This window comes from Pelophylax lessonae (assembly GCF_965119305.1).
Source record: "Pelophylax lessonae genome assembly, chromosome: 2".
Classification (NCBI taxonomy): domain Eukaryota; kingdom Metazoa; phylum Chordata; class Amphibia; order Anura; family Ranidae; genus Pelophylax; species Pelophylax lessonae.
Genome location: NC_138769.1, coordinates 151692117 through 151717072, shown reverse-complemented (window position 1 = coordinate 151717072; position 24956 = coordinate 151692117). Strand labels below are relative to the sequence as shown.

At 43.7% G+C, this 24956-nt stretch overlaps 1 protein-coding gene across 1 annotated transcript in view; it reads left to right on the top strand.

Moving 5' to 3' along the window:
- Nucleotides 1-24956, top strand: part of PITPNA (phosphatidylinositol transfer protein alpha) — a 140415-nt gene that overhangs the window by 8537 nt on the left and 106922 nt on the right. Inside the window, exon 2 of the mRNA XM_082245153.1 lies at nt 19932-19962. Within this exon, the coding sequence (XP_082101279.1) occupies nt 19932-19962 (31 nt within the window). The remainder of the gene's footprint in view (nt 1-19931; nt 19963-24956) is intronic.

Genomic DNA, 24956 nt, shown 5'->3' with positions numbered 1-24956 from the left:
TGCCCCCTATATTGGTAATCAGGAGGAAGCATGCCCCCCTATATTGGTAGTCAGTAGGAAGCATGCCCCCTATATTGGTAATCAGGAGGAAGCATGCCTCTTATATTGGTAATCAGGAGGAAGCATGCCCCCCTATATTGGTAGTCAGTATGAAGCATGCCTCTTATATTGGTAATCAGTAGGAAGCATGCCCCCCTATATTGGTAGTCAGTATGAAGCATGCCTCTTATATTGGTAATCAGTAGGAAGCATGCCTCCTCTATTGGTAGTCAGTAGGGAGTATGCCCCCTCTATTGGTAGTCAGTAGGAAACATGCCTCCTCTATTGGTAGTCAGTAGGGAGTATGCCCCCTCTTGGTAGTCAGTAGGGAGTATGCCCCCTCTTGGTAGTCAGTAGGGAGTATGCCCCCTCTTGGTAGTCAGTAGGGAGTATGCCCCCTCTTGGTAGTCAGTAGGGAGTATGCCCCCTCTATTGGTAGTCAGTAGGGAGTATGCCCCCTCTATTGGTAGTCAGTAGGGAGTATGCCCCCTCTTGGTAGTCAGTAGGGAGCGCTCCCCCTATATTGGTAGTCAGTAGGGAGCGCTCCCCCTCTATTGGTAGTCAGCGGGGTGCACGCCCCCTATATTGATAGTCAGTGGGGAGCGCTCCCCCTATATTGGTAGTCAGTGGGACGCATGCCCCTTTACATTGGTGGTCAGTGGAAAGGGCGTCCCCTTATATTGGTGGCCAGGGTAGATTGCATTCCTTACCATAGTGGACAGAATGCCACGCTTACAGCTAAAAAAGATAATTGGGTCATGCTGCTTGCTCTAGCGAGTGTCATTGGTCCCAGAATTATAGAGGCACCATCAGATGGAGGTCACTCAAGTCACAACTCAAGGAACCCCTAGAAACCAAGGAACCCTGGTTGAGAGTAGCTGCTCTAAATGTTGCAAATTATTGTTTATTTGAGTAACATCCAAAATTTACACGGAAATTAAAGGTTTTGCTATAAAATGCTTCTTGAATTTGAGGTGAAGATTGATAGTAGATGATCTTCATGAATTTCCTTTTACCCTTGATGGATGACTTGATGTAAAATGATTGTGAAAACAGATGAGGGGTGAGAGTTTAAAATATAAATCCATACAATTTCCTCTTTCTGATTGCATACTGTCACTGCCATGTGTTGGTGAGAATCCGGGAAAACCTTAGCATTCCTTAATATTTTGCATCATGCAATTCGTGACTGTGTGGGCTAGCACAGTTAAAAATTGGCAAGGTCCTACTTTTTTAAATCTAATGTAAACCTAGATTTTTGGAGTTTATCTATAATAAAACTGCCTTTAATGTTTTATTCAAAGGCATTGCTTCATTAACCACTTCTGGACCTGAAGGTTTTACCCCCTTAATGACCAGGCCATTTTTTGCACTGCGTTAATTTAACTGACAATTGCGCGGTTGTGCCATGCTGTACCCAAATGAAATTGATGTCCCCCCCCCCCCCCCAAAATAGAGCTTTCTTTTGGTGGCATTTATTTTTTTTGCTATCAACAAAAAAAGAGCCGCAATTCTGAAAAAACAATCGATTTTTGCTTTCTGCTATAAAACACAGCCAAAAAAAAGGAAATTGTATTCATATTTTGTCATCATTTTAGGCCAATATATATTCTGCCACATTTTTGGTAAATAAATCCCAGTAAGTGTATATTGATTGGTTTGTGAAAAAGTTATCGCATCTACAAACTAGGGGATAGATTTTTGGCATTTGTTTCCACTTTTTTTTTTTTCTAGTAATGGTGGCGATGAGCAATTTTTAGCGTGACTGCGACATTGTGGCAAACAGATCGGACATCTAACTGACACTTGACACTTTTAAGGGTTAAGTGTGTCCCTAGGGGATGCTTTCTAACTGTGTGGGGGGTTGGACTCACTAGATGAACACAGACCTGTGTTCCTCAATAGCATCTCTGACAGAACGGCCGTTTGCCTTGTTTACATAGGCAGACCGCTCTATGGAGAGCGATCATGGGTGGCGGACCCGCTGATTGACTCCCCTCTGGCCAATCAGTGCGCGCCCCCACTGGCTATTACACGAAACGACATACAGGAATGTCGTTTTTAATAATGGAGCGGACCTGCAGCAGTATGTGCCGTGGCTGGTTGGCAAGTGGCTAAGCAATTAAGCAACATAATTTGGCAAAGATGTTTCTGTTTGGGTTGCTTCCAGGCACACCTCTCTGAAGCCATACAGAAGATTTTTTTCATAGCCTTAAGGAAGAGATGTGACAAATGATGTTGATATTAATTACAATAACAGTTTGGACAAAGTCTGCAATTGAAACAATATAAGGTTGCCCTGATGTCTGATGCTGTGGGAAGCAGAGACAGTATGTGTTGTCATAGTGAACAGATAACCTGCTGTAGACAAGGTGGAATCTGGTTGCAGAGGCCCCTATATTATTTCCTCTGCTACTTGCTTTGTGTTCTGGCAAGGGCATTCCACAGCAGAGTCAGTGTGCAGCTTTTCAGGATGATTCTCAGGGTGTTTACATGAATTTAATGCTGACTAGATGTGCAATGGGATCACAGATCTCGGAAGCTTTGTGCTGCCTGTCCTCTCGTGATCTGTCATCTGTTACTTGTGGGCTAAGCTAGGTTAGATGGATTTCTTTCTTTCACTGATTCTTACTAGAATCTGTAAATTCACATAGATGCTAAAATTAAAAGTGCTGAACTAGACAAGGTGTGAAGGTGACGGCTTTGTCTTCGGGTGATAGGAAATAATATGCTGGGTTGTGTTTCTGGTTAAGGGTTCTCTATAGCCACAACTGGCATCCTTACTGTTCTTCTTTGTACCTTAAACTAAGCCATGACTATTAGTGCCGGTTCACACTGTTCCGACTTTTCAGGCGACTTGGTCGCCTGACAAGTAGCGGACCGTGCTGTGCAATTGGAACCATTCTAATAGGAGCGACTCAAGTCGCTCCGACTTAGAAAAAGGTTCCTGCACTACTTCGGGGCGACATCGGAGCGACTTGCATTGACTTCCATTATGCGAAGTCGTTGCAAGCCGCGCCGAAGTCGCCGGTGCACGGGCGACGGCATAACTCCCCCGAAGTCGTGTCTCCCTAGTGTGAACCGACACTTAAGCCTCGTACACACATGCACTGATTGTTGGCCGTGAATTTTCGGCCAACGTCCGATCGGCTGATTGTCGGCTTGTTAGTATGATGCTTCCAACAACCGACTGCGACTTTTCGGCCGAACAAAATCTGGTGTGCATGCTATAAAATTTTTGTTGGCCGTCACCAGAACGGCCGATTGTTCTTCAGTCAGTACAGATTTCGGCAGACAAAAATGTGATTAGCAAGACTGGGCTAGAGAAGAAAAAACACACAAAGTAAACCAGAACATTACATCACTTCTGCAGTTGGTTGTTGTTGGCCGACAAAATTCGTGTGCAGTCTAGAGCACATTTCAACCAACACAACAACACTGGACAAAAGACGGCCGATTGGTCGGCCAACAATCGGTGCGTGTGTACGAGGCTTTAGTGTTCCTGTAGTTAGGATATTTGCCATTATTATATAATGATGGAGGACTGATGTTGAATCCTATCTGGTTTTACTTATATATACACACACTATCTCACAAAAGTGAGTACACCATCACATTTTTGTAAATATTTTATCTTTTCATGTGACCACGCTAAAGAAATTACACCTTGCTACGATGTAAATAGCGAGTGTATAGCTTGTATAACAGTGTAAATTTGCTGTCCCCTCAAAATAACTCAACACACAGCCATTAATGTCCTAACTGCTGGCAACAAAAGTGAGTACACCCCAAAGTAAACATGTCCAAATTGGGCCCAAAGTGTCAATATTTTGTGTGGCCACCATTATTTTCCAGCACTGCCTTAACCCTCTTCTTGGGTATGGAGTCTCTTCCACTCCTCCATGACAACATCAGGAAGCTGGTGGATGTTGGAGACCTTGCGCTCCTCCACCTTCGGTTTGAGGATACCCCGCAGATGCTCAATAGGGTTTAGGTCTGGAGACATGCTTGGCCAGTCCATCACCTTTACCCTCAGATTCTTTAGCAAGGCACAGGTCATCTTGGAGGTCTGTTTGGGGTTATGTTATGTTGAAATACTGCCCTGTGGCCCAGTCTCCGAAGGGAGGGGATCATGCTCTGCTTCAGTATGTCACAGTACATGTTGGCATTCATGGTTCCCTCAATAAACTGTAGCTCCCCAGTGCTGGCCGCACTCATGCAGCCCCAGACCATGACACTCTCACCACCATTCTTGACTGTAGGCAGGACACCCTTGTCTTTGTACTTCTCACCTGGTTTCCGCCACACACACTTGACACCATCTGAACCTAATAGGTTTATCTTGGTCTCATCCGACCACAGGACATGGTTCCAGTAATCCATGTCCTTAGTCTGCGTGTCTTCAGCAAACTGTTTGCAGACTTTCTTGTGCATCATCTTCGGAAGAAGCTTCCTTCTGGGAGGACAGCCATGCAGACCAATTTGATGCAGTGTGCAGCGTATGGTCTGAGCACTGACAGGCTGACCCCCCACCTCTTCAACCTCTGCAGCAATGCTGGCAGCACTCATACGTCTATTTCCCAAAGACAACCCCTGGATACGACACTGAGTACACGCACTCAACTCGTTTGGTCGACCATGGCGCGAGGCCTATTCTGAGTGGAACCTGTCCTGTTAAACTGCTGTATGGTCTTGGCCACCAAACTGCAGCTCAGTTTTAGGGTCTTGGCAATCTTCTTGTAGCCTAGGCCAGTGATGGTGAACCTTAGCACCCCAGATGTTTTGGAACTACATTTCCCATGATGTTTATACACTCTGCAGTGTAGTTAAGCATCATGGGAAATGTAGTTCCAAAACATCTGGAGTGCCAAGGTTTTCCATCACTGGCATAGGCCATCTATATGTAGAGCAAAAATTATTATCCAGATCATCAGAGTTTTTTGCCATGAGGTGCCATGTTAAACTTCCAGTGACCAGTATGAGAGAGTGAGAGCGATAACACCAAATTTAACACACCTACTACCATTCACACCTGAGACCTTGTAACACTAACGAGTCACATGACACAGGGGAGGGAAAATGGCTAATTGGGCCCAATTTGGACATGTTTACTTAGGGATGTACTCACTTTTGTTGCCAGCGGTTTAGACATTAATGGCTGCGTGTTGAGTTATTTTGAGGGGGCAGCAAGTTTACACAGTTATACAAGCTGTACAATCACTACTTTACATTGTAGGAAATGTCATTTCTTCAGTGTTGTCACATGAAAAGATAAAATATTTACAAAAATGTGATGGGTGTACTCACTATTGTGAGATACTGTGCGTGCGTGTGTATATATTTTGGGGGGGGGGGGGGGGGTAATGCTTTGCCAGCATATAGATTTGTGATTTACCGAGGTTCAGCATTCTCTGTGACACAATTTAACACATTGAGGTTGATTTACTAAAGGCAAATATATTTTGCACTGCAAGCGCAGTTGCGTTAGATCTGTGGAAAGTTCTGCTGATTTAAATCATCCAATCATGTGCAAGCGAAATGCTGCTTCTTTATTTTCCTTGCATGTTCCCTTCAGATCTAGCGCAAATGTGCTTGCAGTGCATAGACTGTTTGCCTTTAGTAAATCAACCCCATTGTCCCTACAGTCTGTGTTAGCGGAGCTGTCACTGTGGGGATTAAATGACTGAACACAAGGAGCTGACAGGGTTGCCTGGGCCAACAAGTACATAAACCTTTCTCCTCTGTATATTACACTTGTGTTGTTGCCTCATATGATCTCAGACGCCACCTGCAAGCCTGAGTACAATTTAATTTATTTGTTTGCTATTCATTGCTACAGGGGCTGCATCCAGTTCTAATATACCATCTTGTCAGTGTCAAACATCTAATCGTAACCATGCAAAAAACAGTACATCTGCACATACTCAAGGTCATTGTCCGTAATGAAAGCCCTTTCACTTTATTACAAAAGCATGGTGATACATCCAGTTTGCTCCTAGCTTGATAAAGGGCTAGATATGTGTTGAAACAATGCTGTGTTAAATGGGAGCTTGACTGGTTTGTACTGCCATGATTTTGCAATTTGTATAAGGGCAAAGGCGTGTGTGAGGACACCCTGCGTCTTTTGCACGCTTAAGGTTCCTGTATGTTGCAGGAGGTTTTATCCTGGCACAGGTACTGAATAAGGTGTGCACTTCTCAAGTACAAACTTCTAATCACATTCACTTTCTTGGCAAGCAGTACACTTTACTCTTTTAAGGACTTCGCCACTTTCTGCTATTGACTTGCTTGGCAATAACCTTGTCACTAAAGATAATGATACATATTTTTTCTTTTTTTTTTTTTTTTTTTTTTTTTTTTTTTTTTTAGCACAATCAAGGCTTTCTTTTCATGATATTGTCTTGCAGCAATATTTTTTTCTTTCACAATCTTTAAACCATAAAACGCAACAGTGTTAGTTTAAAAATAAATAGTATTACTGCACATAAAAAGTACGCATTTTATTCTGTAATTTGTCGTGCTTAAGTTGACATATATTGGAAATAGACATATGCCGGTTTTCGGTAATTCGATATATCTCGGTATTGCATACCCACTGTATTGTTATTGTGGCATTTTTAAAATACCGAGTTTCTCTGCTCCTCAGTCTGACTTGTGAATTGATACATTTGGATGACTCATTCCTCACTCAGCAGTTCACTCACTCAATAGAAAACAGCTCTGGTAATATGATCCTAGAGTGAGAGACTTGGCTCCTCCCTGTAACCAATCAGACGGCTCCCACTCAGCACACACCCACATGCTTCCTTCCCGAGCTCAGAGAGACACAGTGAGAGACACAGTGCCTTCTACAAGCAAGTGTCTGCAAGTACTTTTACCATACACTGGATGGAGATGGAGATATAGATAGATAGATAGGATAGATAGAAATACATACACGGGCATAGCAGCATATATATATATACATATATATACGCACAGGCATAGCAGCCCACATTACATTATTATATAGCCATCAAGCAGTGTCTGGCCTACCTGGTGATGACTAGTCCTGGCGCTCCGATCCGATGGCCTGGTCATTAAGGGGGCAAATCCTTGCGGCCCAGAAGTGGTTAAACCTGCAGGAGGAGCAGTGTTTTTATTTGTAAATTACTTTACTATTGCTTTAGGCCTGGTTCACATGTATGCGGGTTAGCGGTTCACATGTATGTGGGTTGGCGGCCCATATTTGCACAGGGATAGGGATAGCAGCCCATTGATTTGAATGGAGTTGGGCTGCTATGCCTGCGTTTTCAGCTGAAAAAAGCCGCATGCAGAATTTTAAAAAATGCAGTGGCCGTGAACCCCATCCTGCTTTTTTCACCATGCGACTTACCTGCAGTTCCTGCACATGCAAACTGTGTTTTTAAATGCTGGGCCCATGTATTTAAAAACGCAGAAAGCTTGCCAGAGCAGGAACTGCAGGTAAGTCGCATGGTGCAGAAGTAGGATGGATTTAAAGGCCACTGCATTTTTTTAAAATGCTGCATGCACCTTTTTTCTGCGTAAAATGAGGGCATAGCAGCCCATTCAAATCAATGGGCTGCTATGCCTGTGCAAATGTGGGCCGCCAACCCGCATACATGTGAACCGCCAACCCGCATACATGTGAACTAGGCCTAAAGCATGTGAAAAGTAATTTACAAATAAAAACACCAGTCCTCCTGCAGGTTTAACCACTTCTGGGCCGCAAGGATTTAGCCCCTAATGACCAGGCCATCGGATCAGAGCGCCAGGACCAGTCATCACCAGGCAGCCAGACACTGCTTGATGGCTTATTTTAGGCCTGGTTCACAGAGTCTGTACTGACTGACTATATCATTATGTGCAAAAGTGAACCAAAGTCCCTAAATTCAGCAATGAAATTGAAGTGAGGTAGAAATTTTAATAATTTAAGTTTAATAATTGAATACTGTGATAATACCGTATACCGTGACAAAACCCTAATCAATTAATCGCAGCATGGAAATCTGATCTCGTCACATGCCTAATTGGAAATATGATTCTAATACAAAGCATTGCAAAGTTATTTTTTTATTGGGGTTGATTAGAGTAAACTAAGGCTCTGTTCATACCTTAGCGTTTTTCAGCTCGTAACACGCTCATCTCTAAAGTCTCAAAACTCCCAACAAGCAAAATCCTATTTATTTCAATGGCCCCTGTTCACAGGGCTGGCCCTACCATGGGTCCATTGGACCCAAGCAGCCCTTTTAGAGGGGCAGCAAATTGACCCTTGATTGTAAGGACATGAGGGTCAACAGAGCAGGGACCACATCAGTGCCTTGTGGGCAGGGCTGGCCCTACCACGGGTCCCACTGGGTCCATTGGACCCAGGCAGCACTTTTAGAGTGGCAGCAAATTGACGCCCAAGATTTCTTTTTCAGCAGTTTTTTATGTCATCAGTTTGTGGTGCCTTTTACGGGTGGCATTTCCCCATCTCATATTGCCGCCTGTAGTGCAAACTGATGAGTAGGAGGAGGCGGAGTGCGCAATGAGACACATCAGCGCACTCCATCTCACACAGGACAGGCTGGATCTTCTAGGGTGGTGGCCACGGCAGACACAGGAGTGACAGGAGGACAGACAGGAGGTGTTTGGTGGACTGGTCCAGTGGTGGGTTATGGAAGAAGATAACAGTATATATAATATTTACTAAATGTTATATTTATATAAAATAATTGATGTGGGGGCCTTTTGATGGGCATGAGTTTTTTTTTTGTTTTTTTTTGGGGGGGGGGGGGGGAGGGGGCAGCATTTTTATTCTTGGACCCAGGAAGCACAGTGTCTTGGGCCAGCCCTGCCTGTTCACATATGAGCGTTTTGTCGCCTGAAGCTCAAAGTACATGAGCTTTTTTGGCAGATTACAAGCGTTTTTGTTAGATGCAATGCCTGCCTCCAAACACCTGCAAAAAAACGCCTGAAAAAAGCCAAAAAAAAAAAAAAATGCCTGAAAACAATACGCTCAGGTGTGACAGGAGCCTGAAAGTTTATAAGGAGTTAAACGGAGGAACATTTTCTTAAAAAAAAAAAAAAACACTTTTTTTTTTTTTTTTGTCAGTTTGCTTTAACTGACACCATTTGCAGATCTAAATTCATGTCTGTGATCTTCAGATGATCAGAAAGATGCAAAAGTAACATAATGTTACATTGTACTTTTCACTATGGTCTGAGCAATTGTTACAGTATTTATAAACACTGATTCAGACTGCTTTTTTGACCGCTGAATCTGCGGTCACCTTTTCTAAGCATACAGTAATCCTGGTTTTGATTGATCATAGCCGGCAGTTACTGTATACTGCAGGGGGGGGTCCCAGAAGTAGAGCAGAGAGACTGGACTTGCTACTCATATCCTTTGCACATTTACTTTTTTTAGGGCGTGTGTAGTACACCCATAATTTGGAACTTGTTAACACACATACTATTAGTGGATGCCTGTGCCCTTCCCCAGAATACCTGTTCAGCCACATATCTGTTCTCACTCCACCGATATCTTCGCTTTGTGGGCTGCTTAGCACTGCATATTATTTCTTGATAATCTCCAATATCGGTCCTGTGTTTAGCAGTCTGTGTAGCTAGCAATCTTCATTGTTTTCAGTAGAAAGTCCACATTCCGCTAGGATGAGGTACAGTGCCTTGAAAAAGTATTCATACCCCTTGAAATTGTCCACATTTTGCCATGTTACAACCAAAAATGTAAATGTATTTTATTGGAATTTTATGTAATAGACCAACACAAAGTGGCACATAATTGTGAAGTGGAAGGAAAATGATAAATACTTTTCAAAATGTTTTACAAACATCTGAAGACTGTGGCGTGCATTTGTATTCAGCCCCCTTTACTCTGATACACATAAGGCCCCTTTCAAACGGGCTTTCCGATATGGTCCGCCTGTCAGTTTTTCAGGCGGACCTGATCGGATGCTGCATGCATCCCTATGGAACTGCGGATGTCAGCGGAGACATCTCCACTGACACCCGTTGCTATCCGATCCTGTCCGTGAAATAGGGTTTCCATCCGTCTGGAGGATCGGTTTGGATAAGATCGGATGAAAACGGACGGGCGGTCTGTTTTCATCCGATCTCCCATAGTGGAGAGCGGGGCTCTGATAGGTCCGTCTCTGCAAAATAATTGGAGACGGAGCCGTCATCGGCTTGCTCAGTGAGGATCGGAGGATCGATCACTTCTGAGCAAAACTGAGTCCGTCAGGCGCACTACTCGTGTGAAAGGAGCCTTACTAAAGTCCAGTGGATCAATTGCCTTAAGAAGTCACCTAATTAGTAAATCGAGTCCGCCTGTGTGTAATCTGACAAATCTGGCTTTTATGGAAGTATGACAAGAAGAAAGCCAGTGTTGAAAGAAGACCATAAGATGTCCCGGTTGTAGTTTGTGAGAAACCATGTGGGGGACAGCAAACGTGGAAAGAAGGTGCTCTGATCAGATGAGACCAAAATTTAACATTTTGGCCTAAAAGCAAAACGCTATGTGTGGTGGAAAACTTAACTCTGCACATCTCGCTGAACACACCATCCCCACTGTGAAACATGGTGGTGGCAAGATCAAATTTTGGGGATGCTTTTCTTCAGTAGGAACAGGGAAGCTGCTCAGAGTTGATGGGAAGATGGCTGGGCTGGAGGCAAATACAGGGCAAATTTAGAAGAAAATCAGTCTGCAAAAGTCTTGAGACTGGGGCAGAGAATCACCTTCCAGCAGGACAACAACCCTAAACATACAGCCAGAGCTACTATAGAATGGTTTAGATCAAAGCATATACATGTGTTGGAATGACCCAGTCAAAGTCCAGACCTAAATACATTTGAGAATCTTTGGCAAGACTTGAAAACCTGCTGTTCACAGATGCTCTCCATCCGATCTGACAGAGCTTGCGCTATTTTGCAAAGAAGAATGTGCAAAGCTGGTAGAGACATACCCAAAAAGACTTGCTGTTGTAATTGCAGCAAAAGGTAGTTCTACAAAGTATTGACTCGGGAGCTGAACAAATGCACACCACACTTTTCAGATATTTATTTGTAAAAAAAAAAACTTGAAAAACATGTATCATTTTCCTTCCACTTCACAATTAGAGCCGGTTCACACTGGGGCGACTTGTCAGGCGACCTGGTCGCCTGACAAGTCAACGTGGGTCGCCTGCCATAGAATAGCACAGGACCCGTTATAATAGGAGCGACACAAGTCGCTCCGACTTAGAAAAAGGGTCCTGAGCTTCTTTGGGGCGACCTGCATTGACTTCATTGATATGAAGTCCGTGCCGGCCGCTCCGAGGTCGCGGTGCGAGCTGCGCACCGCGACCTCACAGGTCGCCCCGGCAAGTCGGGTCGCTGCAATGTGAACCGGCTCTTATCTGCCACTTTGTGTTTGGTTTATCACATAAAACACATTTATGTTTTTGGTTGTAACATGACAAAATGTAGAAAATGTCAAGGCCCTATGTAAGTATGTGGCTTGTCAGGGGTGGTGGGGGGACAGCATTAGGGCACACTTATGTGTAAATGCATTAAAAGTAAAGGGAAAAGTGTAAGTTATTTGTATTTCTTCTCCAAAAGGCCAACAAAATGAAAAGTAGTAGTTACTAATGGCACTTTTCCACTGCAAGTACCGGCTTGGCTCCACTCGGCCCTGCTTTTCCCGGTTTGGTTTTCCACTGCATGGTACCGCATGGTACTATGTTGGAACAGTTCGGTACGGTTTGCTTTTCCACTAAAGTAAGTGGGTGGGATAACAACGATTCTCTGACCAATCAGTGGCTAGTAGTGACAAACAGTCAAGGCTGCATGCAAAGGATTGTGGGATATGGTACCAGTACAGCCCTCTTGGAACCACAACCGAGGTGGTACTGTTTAACCACTTTACCACTAGAGGATTTTGCTGTCTTACGTCTGGGCCACTTTTTGCGATTCGGCGCTGTGCGACTTTAACTGACAATTGCGCGGTCGTGCGACGCCATACCCAAACGAAATTTACGTCCTTTTTTCCCCACAAACAGAGCTTTCTTTTGGTGGTATTTGATCACCTGTGCGATTTTTTACTTTTTGCGCTATAAACAAAAAGTGTAAATTTTTAAAAAACAACAATATTTTTCACTTTTTTTTTATATGAAATTCCCCCCAAAAAAATGTAAAAATCTAATTTTTTTTTAAATTTTTGGCCAATTTGTTTTCTGCTACCTATGTTTGGTAAAAAAAATTCACAATAAGCGTATTTTGATTGGTTTGCGCAAAAGTTATTGCGTTTACTAACAAAGGGAAAGATTTCTGTCATTTTTGGTGTTTTTGTTTTTTTTTTATTTTTTTTTTTTTTAACGCGTAATGGCGGCGATCTGCGATTTTTTTTTTTTTTTTTTTTTTTTTTTTCTTCTGCGGGACTGCGACATTGCGGCGGACAGATCGGACCCTTGACTGACATTTTTGACACTTTTGGAGGTACCAGTGACATTACTGCAGTAATCAGTGCTATATATATATGCACTGTTACTGTAAAAATGACACTGGCAGGGAAGGGGTTAATTTTATTGGAGAGAGAGGGGTTAATGTATGCCTGGTGCTTACTAACGTGTGTGGGGGGAGGTGACTGTGTGACACAAGGACAGATCCAGGGTTCAGCTATGCTGAACCCTGCAATCTGACCCTGCCTGTCACTTGGGAGATCCGCCCACTTGTGTTTACACAAGCAGGCGGATCTCATCACTAGATCCCCGATGATCGGGGAAGAGCAGCGGCGATCGCCGCTGCTCCTCCCCTGGCCCGACTCCCGCTGTGACTGAATACAGCAGGAGCGAGCCTCCGGCGGCGCGCGCGCGCCGCCAAGAAAGGGGAGTGTCTGACGACGTAGTACTACGTCGTCAGACGATAACGAGCCACTTTGCCGCAGTAGTACTACGCTACTCAGACGGCAAGTGGTTAAGCGAGCCGTACCGTTCGGTTCCATGTAGTGGAAAAGCGCTGCTGTACCGTACCGTACTGAACCGTTCCAACACCGTACCATGCAGTGGAAAAGCACAAAAGCGAGCCGAACCGTTCGGTTCCATGCAGTGGAAAAGCGCCATAAATGACTAAGGCTTCATGTATACTGGATGTTTGAAAACCTCTTCTAATTGCTGGAACTTGACCACTAGTAAGCGTTGTCTAAAAATGTCAATTTTTGCCACTTTTGCATGCTGCGTTTAGCAGCGTTTATGAGCGATTTCACTTGGAAGCGTTTTTTTTCCAGATAACAGATTGTACTGATTGGTATACCCTGCCAAATGCCTACAATGCAGGAAAAATCTCTCTCTCTCCCCCCATGTACAGATAAAGATAACCTAGAGGAGAGTTCAGGGGCTGCTGGAAAAAAAAAAAAAACACTACTGTTTATCAGCTGTAGTGTTTATTAGGCCTAAGCCCCGGTTCACACTTATGCGAGTGCGGGGTTCGCATGTAATGTCGGAGCGCACTGCTCCTTCATTACATGCGATCGGCTGTGCGGTGCGAGTTTAGCCATACACTTTGTATGGCTAAATTCGCACCCGCAGCAAACTCGCACAGGACCCTTTTTGGCAGCCGCATCAGCATCGGATCGCACAGCGGTTCACACTTGTGCGATCCGATCCTGTGTGAACTGCAAGATCGCACTGCGATATGCGATCAAACTGGGGGTGTCGTTAAGATTACATTGACACCCCCAGCGTATCGCATATGGCAGTGTGAACTGCCGGGGGTGTGTGTGCGATGCGGGAACAGGCTGCGGGTTCGCAGCTTTCCCGCATCGCATAAGTGTGAACCGGACCTAAGGGTTCATTCTCACTACATGTGGTGGGACTGTGTTGGTCTGCAATTCCAGCGCATTCCCACCACATGCCACTGCCTTAAGGTTGTGTGCATTCATTGACTGGCAATTGACTGTTCAGATGTCTACTTGACATTTCAATAAAGATTGTTTAAAAGGGAGCAGTGTGATGTGCTGATATCGGCTCATTGATTACCTGGTGGTGATTCCGCCAGGCCACAACACACACCGACCACTGCATTGTAATGCATACCCTAAGTGTGGCTCTTGTTTTCCGCTTTGTTCGGCTGATGATACACTGCGGATTGATAATGATGAGAGATGGAGGGTCACTAACCTCCGCAAAAAGTTTGTCTCTGACTTTTTATTTGATATGCAGCAAAAATGTTCATTTTTCAGAAAAGGTTTCCTTTTCTTTGGAGAAAAGGAAGCAAATGCTCATCAGTGGCAGGGTTTTAGTCGAAAATCTCTGCACATTGGGGAGTGGTAAGGTTTGCAGGACTCCTGCTACCATACATGACTGCCATACATGACTGCCATACATGACTGCCATACATGACTGCCATAGACAATTGATAAAAATGTGAGGGGGTCCGAATAGCTTATGTACATAGATAACTAGGGGGCACCCAAGTTTAAGATTCAACGTTGTGTATGTAAAACCGCAATAAAACACGTCGTGGACCATTAATATAAACCTGTTTAACGTGTGTCTCTTTTTTTTTTTTTTCCCCCTCTTCTGGATAGAGGAGAAAATGGTTATATCCTCTGTCAAGTTTTTGTCTGTGTTCCCACTGGTGAGTCACCCTCTGTGTTTGTCCTGGTGCCCATTATCTTCAGGACAGAAAATGATGGGATATTCACCAGAACTAGAATACATGGGAAATCTTCCAATGGGGACACCTGTTCCATTGCTAGTTGTCCAAAGGACAGTTTCCTTTTATTTTGAAGATATTTTCTCTTACTTCGTGTTGTGCCTACAGGATAGATGTAAAGGAAAATCTCCCCAATGGTAAACAGGGGAAAAAAAATCCAAGTTTTAGATTTTCCCTGCTCTATCCATATATAAACATAAATCTGATTATAGATATAAACTGAGCCTGGCATTGGGGGCATTCTGAACCTAAGCACAGTAACTATAAATCCAATTAGAACCTTTTAAGATTAGTAATCACGAGCTGGATATGGGTTACTATCGGCCAGGTTAACAGAAACTGGTTGACATTCGGCATGTGTGTACAGCAGCCTGTCTGAGAAAAAGCCGGTCTAACAATCGACTTTTATCAAATGAGCATGCTGGAAATCCAGCTTCCGATCAGTGCCCCCAGCTAAAGGCTGGAAACACTGATCATCCTGTCAGAATACAATAGCGTAGCCGGGCAGATCGGTGACCCCCTTTTTTTTTTTTTTTTTTTTTTTTCTCTCAGCTCTCTGGATTGAATGGGAGAAAAAAACAACTCTCCGTGTGTACCTAGCATTACTCAAGGATTCATGTAAGATTTTTGCATCCCATGATACAAGGAATGCTAATCTCTAGTTTAGTGTGACCCATATCTAGCGCCCTTTACTGAGTGAGCATAACTAGAACACTGGCTTGGCTTTCAGCATTTTGTGTTTCAAGGTGCTTAGAAAGCGGAGGCGCCTTGGGCTGCCTTCTATCATGCAAGTTGTGGGTTTGTGTGGATAGGTTTGTGTTTGAACCCTCTAAAGTATGTTAGATGCATTTTCAATATGTATGGTTTTCTATTTGAGTCTCAGACAGTCTTGTCTTTCTACAAGGCCTAGTCACATGGAAACTAATAGATATTTCAAAGCATTAAAAAATACCCAGGGCTATTCAGTGGTTTCCCAGAACTTTCATTGTATTGAAAATAGGTCAAGGTTACCTTGTGTTTCCTTATATTTCTTTATTGATCAGTGTTTTTTTTCATTGTTCTATAATTTGACCATTTCGGATACAGTTTTTACACTGGCAGATTGCGACAGTTGCTATTGAAAATTGTCAGGCCTAAAACATTCAGACCCCATTCACACTAGCGCGACTTGTCAGGCGACTTCGTAGCCTGACAAGTCTTGGTCAGTCGCCTGCCATTGATTAGCACAGGACCCGTTCTAATAGGAGCGACACGAGTCGCTCCGACTTAGGAAAAGGGTCCTGTACTACTTTGGGGCGACCTGGAGGCGACTTGCATTGACTTCAATTATATGAAGTCCGTGCAAGTCGCGCCGAGGTCGCGGTGCACGCTGTGCACTGCGACTTCACAGGTCGCCCCAGCAAGTTGTGTCGCCCCTGTCTGAACGGGGTCTTATACTGGCTTTTGCAGGCATCTATATACAATCCTCAAAATAAAAAAAATAAGGGAACACCTTTTAATCCGAGTATAGCATCAAATCAATTAAACTCCTGGGATATTGATCTGGTCACTTAAGTAGCAGAGGGAGTGGTTACTCTTTCAGCTGCTTTGGTGTTTTCACAGATGAGAGAAGGTTCAGCCTGAGAACATGTGACATATGTGAAAGGGTCTGGAGAAGCTGTGGAGAATGTTGGGCTGCCTGTGACATCGTTCAGCATGACCGGTTTGGTGGTGGGTCAGTGATGGTCTGGGGAGGCATATCCATGGAGGGACGCACAGACCTCTACAGGCTAGACAATGCCACCCTGACTGCCATTAGGTATCAGGATGAAATCCTTGGACCAGTTGTCAGACTCTAAGCTGGTGCAGTGAGTCCCGCTTTCCTCCTGGTACACAACAATGCCCGGCCTAATGTGGAATGTGTATGCAGCTAGTTCCTGGAGGATAAAGGAATTGATGCCATTGAATTGCCCCCACGCTCAACTGACATAAATCAAATAAAACACCTCTGGGACATTATGTTTCGGTCCATTTGATGCCTCCCAGGTTGCACCTCCCATCTGTTCAGGAGCCTAGTGATGCCCTGGTCCAGATCTGGGAGGAAATACCCCAGGACACCACCCTTCTCACTAAGAGCATGCCTCGACATTGTCAGGAATGCATAAAAGCACGTGGGGGCCATACAAACTACTGAGTACCATTCCTGAGTTGCTGCAATGAAATTTCAGCAAAATGGACTAGCCTGCTGCATCATTTTTTTTCACTTTGATTTTCAGGGTGCCTTTGAATTCAGTTCTCTGTAAGTTGATCATTTTTATTTCCATCAAATGACGTGGCATAATTTAGATCCTAACACATTACCCAGTCCATATCAGTATAGATATCCAGCATGATATTTTTCCCTATTGAGATCTGATGTGTTTTCAAAGTGTTACTTTAATTTTTTTGAACAGTGTAGTTATCTCTTCTCTATCCAGGCCAGAGGACCTTAATGAATGCTAGAGAATAAAGCAGGCCATAGATGGTGTGAATTTCTTGGTTGCAGGAAAGAAATTTACGCAAATCCCCCATTAACACAGACAGTGCTGACAGGAGAATCCCTCCTGCCAAGACATTGTCCTCTCCCAGCGGCGGAAGCCGTCCCTGCCGGGAAAAGACATTGCTTATTGCTAGTGGTTATAACAACCACTAGCGATAATCACAAGTAAAATCCGGCAGGCTGGTTGTACCCAAGTTGATCGATCAACTTGGTACGCCCAGCTTGCTTACACACAGTTCCTACAGAGTCGGCCTAGATTCAACCCGTCTATGGCCTGTCTAAGGTGGAAGTAATGTAGTCTATAGCATATGTTTTATCTTTCGAAGTGGTTTTAAAAAGTGCTTGATTGCTGTGTTCAGATAGTATTTTATTAATATCCTTAGATCGTATGTCGTATAATGGGTTCCTTTCGCTCTTAAAATTTATAGGCTTTATATAGCACCGACCATTTTATGCAGCGCTTTACAACTTGAGGGTAGACCGTACAAATACAATACAGTAGGAATCAGAGGACCCTGCTCGTTAGAGCTTACAATCTAAGAGGGGGGGGGGGGATCAAGAGATACCAGAGGAAATAACTGTGGGTGATGGGCTGATGGAGTAACTAAAAGTACAGTTGTTAGGTGGTTGCCAGATAGGTTTCTCTGAAGAGGATCTTCTGAAAGTGGACAAAGTAGGAGATAGTCGGACAGATTGGGGTATAGCATTCCAGAGGATGGGAGAGGCTCGGGAGAAGTCCTGGAGGTGAGCATGGGAAGCCGTGACAAGGGAGCGAGCGAGCAGGAGGTCCTGGGAGGAACAAAGAAAACAAGTTGGTTGGTATTTTGAGACCAGGTTTGTGATGTAGTGAGGTGCCAATTTATGAATGGCTTTGTAAGTTATGGTTAGTAACTTGAATTTAATTTGTAGGTTGAGTGGCAGCCAATGGGGCATTGGCAAAGGGGGGTAGCAGACACAGAGTGGTTTGTAAGGTGGATCAGCCTGGCAGCAGCATTCATGATGGACTGAAGGGGGATAGCCTTTTTAAAGATAAGCCAATGAGAAGGGAGTGACAGTAATCAAGACAAGAGATGACCAGGGAGTGGATTAGAAGCTTTGTGGTGTCCTTGGCTAGGAAGGGGCGTATCTTGGAGATGTTGCGAAGGTTGGGGCGGCAAGCTTTGGAGAATGACTGACTGGATGTGTGGCCGAAAGGATAGTTCAGAGTCCATGATTACGCCTAGGACCTTTGCATGGGGGGTTGGGTTGATAGTTGAGCTGCTGATTTGGATAGAGAAATCGGGGGAAGAGGAATGTGGGGGAGGAAATATCAGGAGCTCGGTTTTGGATAGGTTGAGTTTCAGGAAGTGATGTGACATCCAGGTGTGTTAGTAAGTTGGTGATGCTTGAGGAGACTGATGGAGTGAGCTGAGGGGTGGAGAGATAGATTTGGGTGTCATCAGCGTAGAGATGATATTGAAAGCCCTATGAAGGCTGACCCAGGGAGAAGGTGTAGATTGAGAAAAGGAGTGGTCAAAGAACAGAACCTTGGGGGACCCTGATACAGAAAGGAAGAGGAGAGGAGGTAGTAGAATTGTAAGTAGCACTGAAGATGTGTTGGGATAGGTAGGATGAGAACCAGTGAAGAGTACAGTCACGGAGACCAAGGGAGTGAAGTTTTGTGAGGAGGGGATGGTCCACTGTGTCAAAGGCAGCAGAGAGGTCCAGGAAGGAGTATTACAGAATAGTGTCCATTGGTGTTTGCTATTAGTAGGTCGTTTGTGAGTTTAGGGAGAGCAGTTTCAGTGGAATGTTGGCCGAAATCTGGACCGAAAGGGATCAAGAAGTTTGTTCTTAGTCAGTTGGTCGCTCAGTTGGAGTTGGGGAAGATGGCAGAAGAGAGGGAGAGGTTGAAGATGTGAGTTAAGCCGAGTACACACGCAACGATTATCGGCCGACCGATCGTCCGTCTTTTGTCCAGAGTGGTGTTTTGTTGGTTGGAATGTGCCTAGACTGCACACGAATTTTCTCGCACGACAAAATTCTACTTCAGAAGTGATGTCATGTGTTGGTTTGCTTTCTTTGTGTTCTTTCTTCTCTGAGCATGCCCAGACTTGCTCATTAGATTTTTCCCTGTCGAAATCTGTACTGACTGTACGAAAATCGGCCGTGTTTTGACGGTGGACAAAAATTTTATAGCCAGATTTTTTTTCGGCCGAAAAGTCGGAGTCGGTTGTCGGAAGCATCATACTAACAAGCCGAAAATCGGCAGATCGGTCGTCGGACGAAAATTCCCTGCCAATTTTCGACGCGTGTGTACGGGGCTTTAGAGAGCGTAGCGTGTGCGAGGGAGCAAGATCCAGGGGGCAGGTGGTTAGATGGGCGAGAGTAATTAGTCATTCTTTTTGTTTTTAAATAATTTGCCTTAAAAATAGCAATATAATTGTGGATGCTGTAGGTAGTATAGGGAAGTTTATGTTGGACCGTTTTTTATAAATAAGATTAAGTAGTTTTGCTTGCTGTCTATGCACTGAATGCTAAAAAGATAGATGTTCGAGATCAAGGCCCTGACTGTGTTTTTCATTTCTAAATGCCGAGGGAATCTGGAAGATGAACATCCCAGCTGATAGTGCTTGTGTATTGATATATGTCAAGTTTAACATTTTCAAAGGTTTTTATATACATTTTCATTTTCTTGCAGCCGAGTTGTGTTGCCAGTATCGGTGGAGGAGGTAAGACAAATTAATTTATTTTCATATTATTATTTTTTTTTAGTGTGTGTTAGTTAAGTGATATACTTTAGCTCTAAGTGAAACTTGCACTGTCACAATTTGCTTCCCATCCGAGTCCGTTCCTAACCTGTTCAGCTGAAATCATACCCAAAAATTACTTTTTTATCCTTTACTGTTTTACAGTAAATACAAGTACTCTAGCGGTCACTGGCCTGCACACTTTATTTAGGGAAATGCTTTAGGTTCCATAACAAAGGTCCAGTTAAGTGAAGCATGAAGTGTACAGTGTAATTGTTAGAGCATAATGTAAATCATTGATTAGCTGCAGATTGCCATGGATACCGTTTGTTAAACCAGTCACACCAGTCAATTGTTCAACCAGCTCATCAAGAAAACCCTTTAAGTACCTGCAAGGCCTTTGACAGGCTTGTTATGACCGTGTTCACAAATTTACAATTTCTGTACAGGGTTTTTTATTTATTTTTTTTTTCCTTTCTTTCTTTGTATTTGATCACCAGCTGGTATTGAGAATCCAATGTTAACTTTGCAGTGTTGTTTTTAAACTCAATGCAGTGTGATGTGTTGGCATTTTAGATAAAGGACCATAACCTTTCTTGTATTATTAAAAGTATATGTGTTTCATTGATATGAGAGATCTAAAAATAAACAACTGGTATACATAATGTATTTTTCCCATAAGTTCACAGTCAGACATTTTTTGTCATCTCTGTAGATGTACAGACAATCATGCCCCCTGATGTTTTAAAGTGTTAATACAGGACATTCAGCCTGCAGCAATATCGGATCATTAGGTCTTGGCACTATCATCTCGGCACCAGTACTGTTTGGCATGACTGTTCCTGGCACAGAATGAGGTAAGTATTCTGCTACAGGGGTAATTTAGTAGTTAGGTTAGCATAGTGTAAGGGTCCATTCCAACTGCCTGCACACTAAAATGTTCAATTTTAGAGTGTGGACAGCTGTCAGTTTTGGGCTGTAGTGAAGTGTTACTGCAAGGGTAGGTGTGATTTGAGGTGATGACGTACATTGCCTTTCTCTTGTAAAATACAGAATGTCAGCATTTTATCGCAGCTCACTGCACCACACCTCAGGGTTCTGTTGCAGTCCAAATGGCACACACAGAAAACAATTGTTTTCTATGTGCCTTGGGGGGTCATGGTTTTAGGGGAGTTAGTTTAAAGCTGAACTCTAGGCAGATCTAAAAAACACAAATACAGCTCTGTAATAATTCTTCATTATTATTTTATTTTTATTTTAATACAAGTAGAGTAAGTACCTGAATTTGACCTGATATCAGCTTTTTCCTCTTTACTGCAGGGCTGGAGTGTGAGAAAAAAGCAGTACAAGACAATCATTTTTATGCGCTGTGATAGTAGTGATGGGCTCAGCCATGTTTGGGATTGTAGTCCCAACCCATCTGAGCAATCCCGCCAGGAAGCCAACACTGCACACCGCCAATCATAGGCAGTGAGGCATTTCTTGGTCCGTGCAGCTGCGGACCGGGAAATGCCTCCCTGCCCATAATTGGCAGTGTGCAGTGTCGGCTTCCTGGTGGGGTTTCTCAGGTGGATTGGGACTACGATCCTGAAGATGCCGGAGCCCATCACTACTGACAAGAAGCATGCTGATAGGAAGAGGAAGCAGAGTGACCGAGAAACTAGCTCAGCGCTGTGCTGCTTCTCTTTTCACTGTCTAATCACAGACTGAAGCTGGTCCAGGACAACCTGGGCTCAAAGAAGTTGGCTTGATGATGCTAACATTACATTAAAAACAACTAGCTGCAGCAAAAAAATCACTGTGCGATATATATTTCTGAATTACAGTTAAATATTGAAACAAAAGCTGTTTTTGTTTATCTTTTAATGGTCTAGAGTTTTGCTTTAAAGTGTATGTGTAGCCAACATTTTTTTTTTTTTTTACATTTTATATAGAGTAGGAGGAGTAGAGGGGTTAACCCTTGCCAAGTTATTTTTTGCAGTCTGTTTCCTGGTGAAGAGGTCTCTTTTTTCACTTCCTGTCCTGGATATGAAACAGGAAGTGAGGGAAAATTTCCCTATATTGAGGGTAACTCCCATCTTAGTTGTCACCAGAACATTTGTCCACGTTGATAAGATTTCCCCCTTTCTGTCTCGGCGACAGTAGTCACCAGAACAAATAGAGGTTAAATCTCCCCAGCAGGGAGGCTGAGAGCAGTAAAAAATTTGGCAGGAATACGATCATATCTCACACTCACAAAGCTTAAAGAGGAACTTTAAAAGTCAGCAGCCACAAATGCTGTAGATGTTGACTTTTAATATACAGACACTTTCAGTCCAGGGATCCAGCACTGTCTTTGAGTTTCTGGCACGGCCATCTTGACTTTGGGAAGCCACCTGTGACTTCCTGATGCTTCAAAGCTGGTTCTCAACTTAGGCTTTATAAACACATTGCCTACTTTGACTGGCAGCCACGGGAAAATGCAAAAAGTGGCAAAATCGCACCACAATCATAACGTTCCTATCGTCCATGCGATTCTTCCACGTTCAGAAGAGGGAGTTTAGGGGAGGTTGAACCTTTCCTAAGCACAGCAGCTCCTAAACTCTGCTAAAAGCCTATATATACATTGACACATAGGCTTTCATGGAGTTGAGTTTAGGAGCTTTGACATAAAATATACCAAAAGCTCCTAAACTCAACTTTAGAAGCTGTAGTGTACATGAAGCCTAATATGTGCTGTGCTTTCTGAATGGCCCTGCAGTCTCCAGGGACAGCAATAGGTACCTGCTGCCTTAAAAAAAAAAAAAAGTTCACAAAACTGGTGGAAGGGGAGAAGGAAGATTGCTTTTGCAAGTGAAGTCCTGCTTTAAGTTGATAAAGGGTTAAAGTGTATCTAAAGCCAAAACCTCTCTATCTCTCTATCTCTCTCTATCTCTCTATCTCTCTCTCTCCCCTTTCTAGTTTTTAAAGTTGAATGTGTCCAACCTGGAAAATTCACTTTCTTTTGTCCTGTGAGCACCGTCAACACACCTGAAAGTGAGGGAAATTCCCAAATTTTGAGTTATGTTGTTGCTTTTTCATGTGTTGGCTGTCTAAAAAGAAATTCCCCTTATGTTTACCCCGGTGGCCCCCTTTCTGAGAAGGTAAAAAAAACTTTTAGGTGCTGAAAGCCCCACCCTAAAGATATATTGCTACTAAGTTTTTTTTTACATGTGTTATCAATCTTCAGATATTTTTTGTTTAAACCAATGGAAAACACTAGGGGGAGACCGATTCTTACAAGCTCAAAAATTGCTGAAATACGCCCCTTGAGAAGAAAAAAAAAAAAAAAAAAATCTTCCTCAAAAGTAGCTCATGTAACTTTTGGATCTACAGGAGTCTAAGCTCTCATATGTGAGGAGCCAGCATTGAAATATATTGGATTTAGAATATTAGGCATTTTGGAGCTTCAAGCTACAAAACGTTCAGGTGTGAATGGTGCCACAGCAATTTCCACCCAGCCTAAATAAATGAATTCAAAACCACTTCCTAATATGTTGCGCCTGGCTCTGTAGGATGCTTATGAATTACTACTGTGCTTCCAAAATAGAGATGGATGAAGCAAATGCTTATTTATAACCACAGGTGATCTCAACGTCTTGTACAGATCTTTGTGCTGGATGCATGAGTAAATTCTGGAGCAAGTTCTGTGAACAAGTCAAGGTGCTGCAAATGGAGTCGCTGTTATGGGTGGGTCTTGTTGGGATTTGAGATGAGGTGCTGTTGGCTCTGTAATCCCTGTGAAATGCAAGAAGCCACTGGGGAATTCAGCCCGTCGCTGAAATATCAGTATTTGGGCTCGTTTTGATGGTTACACGCAGTTGGCTTTCAGGTGCATTCATCCTGCATTTGAGGTCAGTTTAAGACGCTTCGGAGATCTTTTTATGCTTCATTTACACCTCTGCATTATGGGAATGCACTTTTCCACAACACACAATATCCTTTTGCAGATCCGCTTGCAGGCACCGGAACACACGTTAAGGAAAACAGCAGGGCGCCAGGTTATATCCAAATAAAAACACTGATTTTAATGTTTAGCACACTCACATGAAAGAACTTGTAAAAACCGCTCCAGTGACCAGGGCGGGAGAAGCATGAGAGAACAGCAGGGACCAGCAGTCTAGATGCACTGATGATTAGCTACAGGGGCATGGACAGAAGCACTCACCGCGATGGAAGGAAGCAGTAGTGTCTTTCGCCTTAAATATGAATGTGCACTGGAAGCCGTGAGAGGGGGCGGGTGGTGCTAAGGTGTTGAGGGTATATATCCAGGAGGTCTCTCTGGAACCGAGTTTTTGGAGCCTTTTGCTGCTGAATCACAGGGAGAAATAGATTTAACGACCCAAACTCAGAGACCCTCAGTTGATTTTTATGATGGGTGAAAAAATGCCTGAGGACACTGCATTACTCATTGCTATCTTCAATCGTTTCCACCGTGAGGGCCCGCTTTTGGGGAACACAGGTTTATTGAAGATGGCAATGACAAAACAGGGTCTCCAGGCATTTTCTCATGCATCATGACAAATCAACTGAGGGTCTCAGTGTTTGGGTCGTTGAGGGTATATATCCAGAAGGTCTCTCTGGAACAGAGTTTTTGGAACCTTTCTGTGGCTGAATCACAGGGGGAAATGGACTCAATGACCCAAACACTGAGACCCTCAGTTGATTTGTCATGATGCATGAGAAAATACCTGGAGACCCTGTTTGTCATTGCCATCTTCAATAAACCTCCTGTGTTCCCCAAAAGCGAGCCCTCACGGTGGGAACGATTGAAGATAGCAATGACTAATGCAGTGTCCTCAGGCATTTTCTCACCCATCATGACAAATCAACTGAGGGTCTCCGAGTTTGGGTTGTTGAGTCCATTCCCCCCTGGGATTCAGCAGCAGAAAGGTTCCCAAAATTCTGTTCCTGGGAGACCTTCTGGATATATACCCTCAACACCTTAGTGCCGCCTG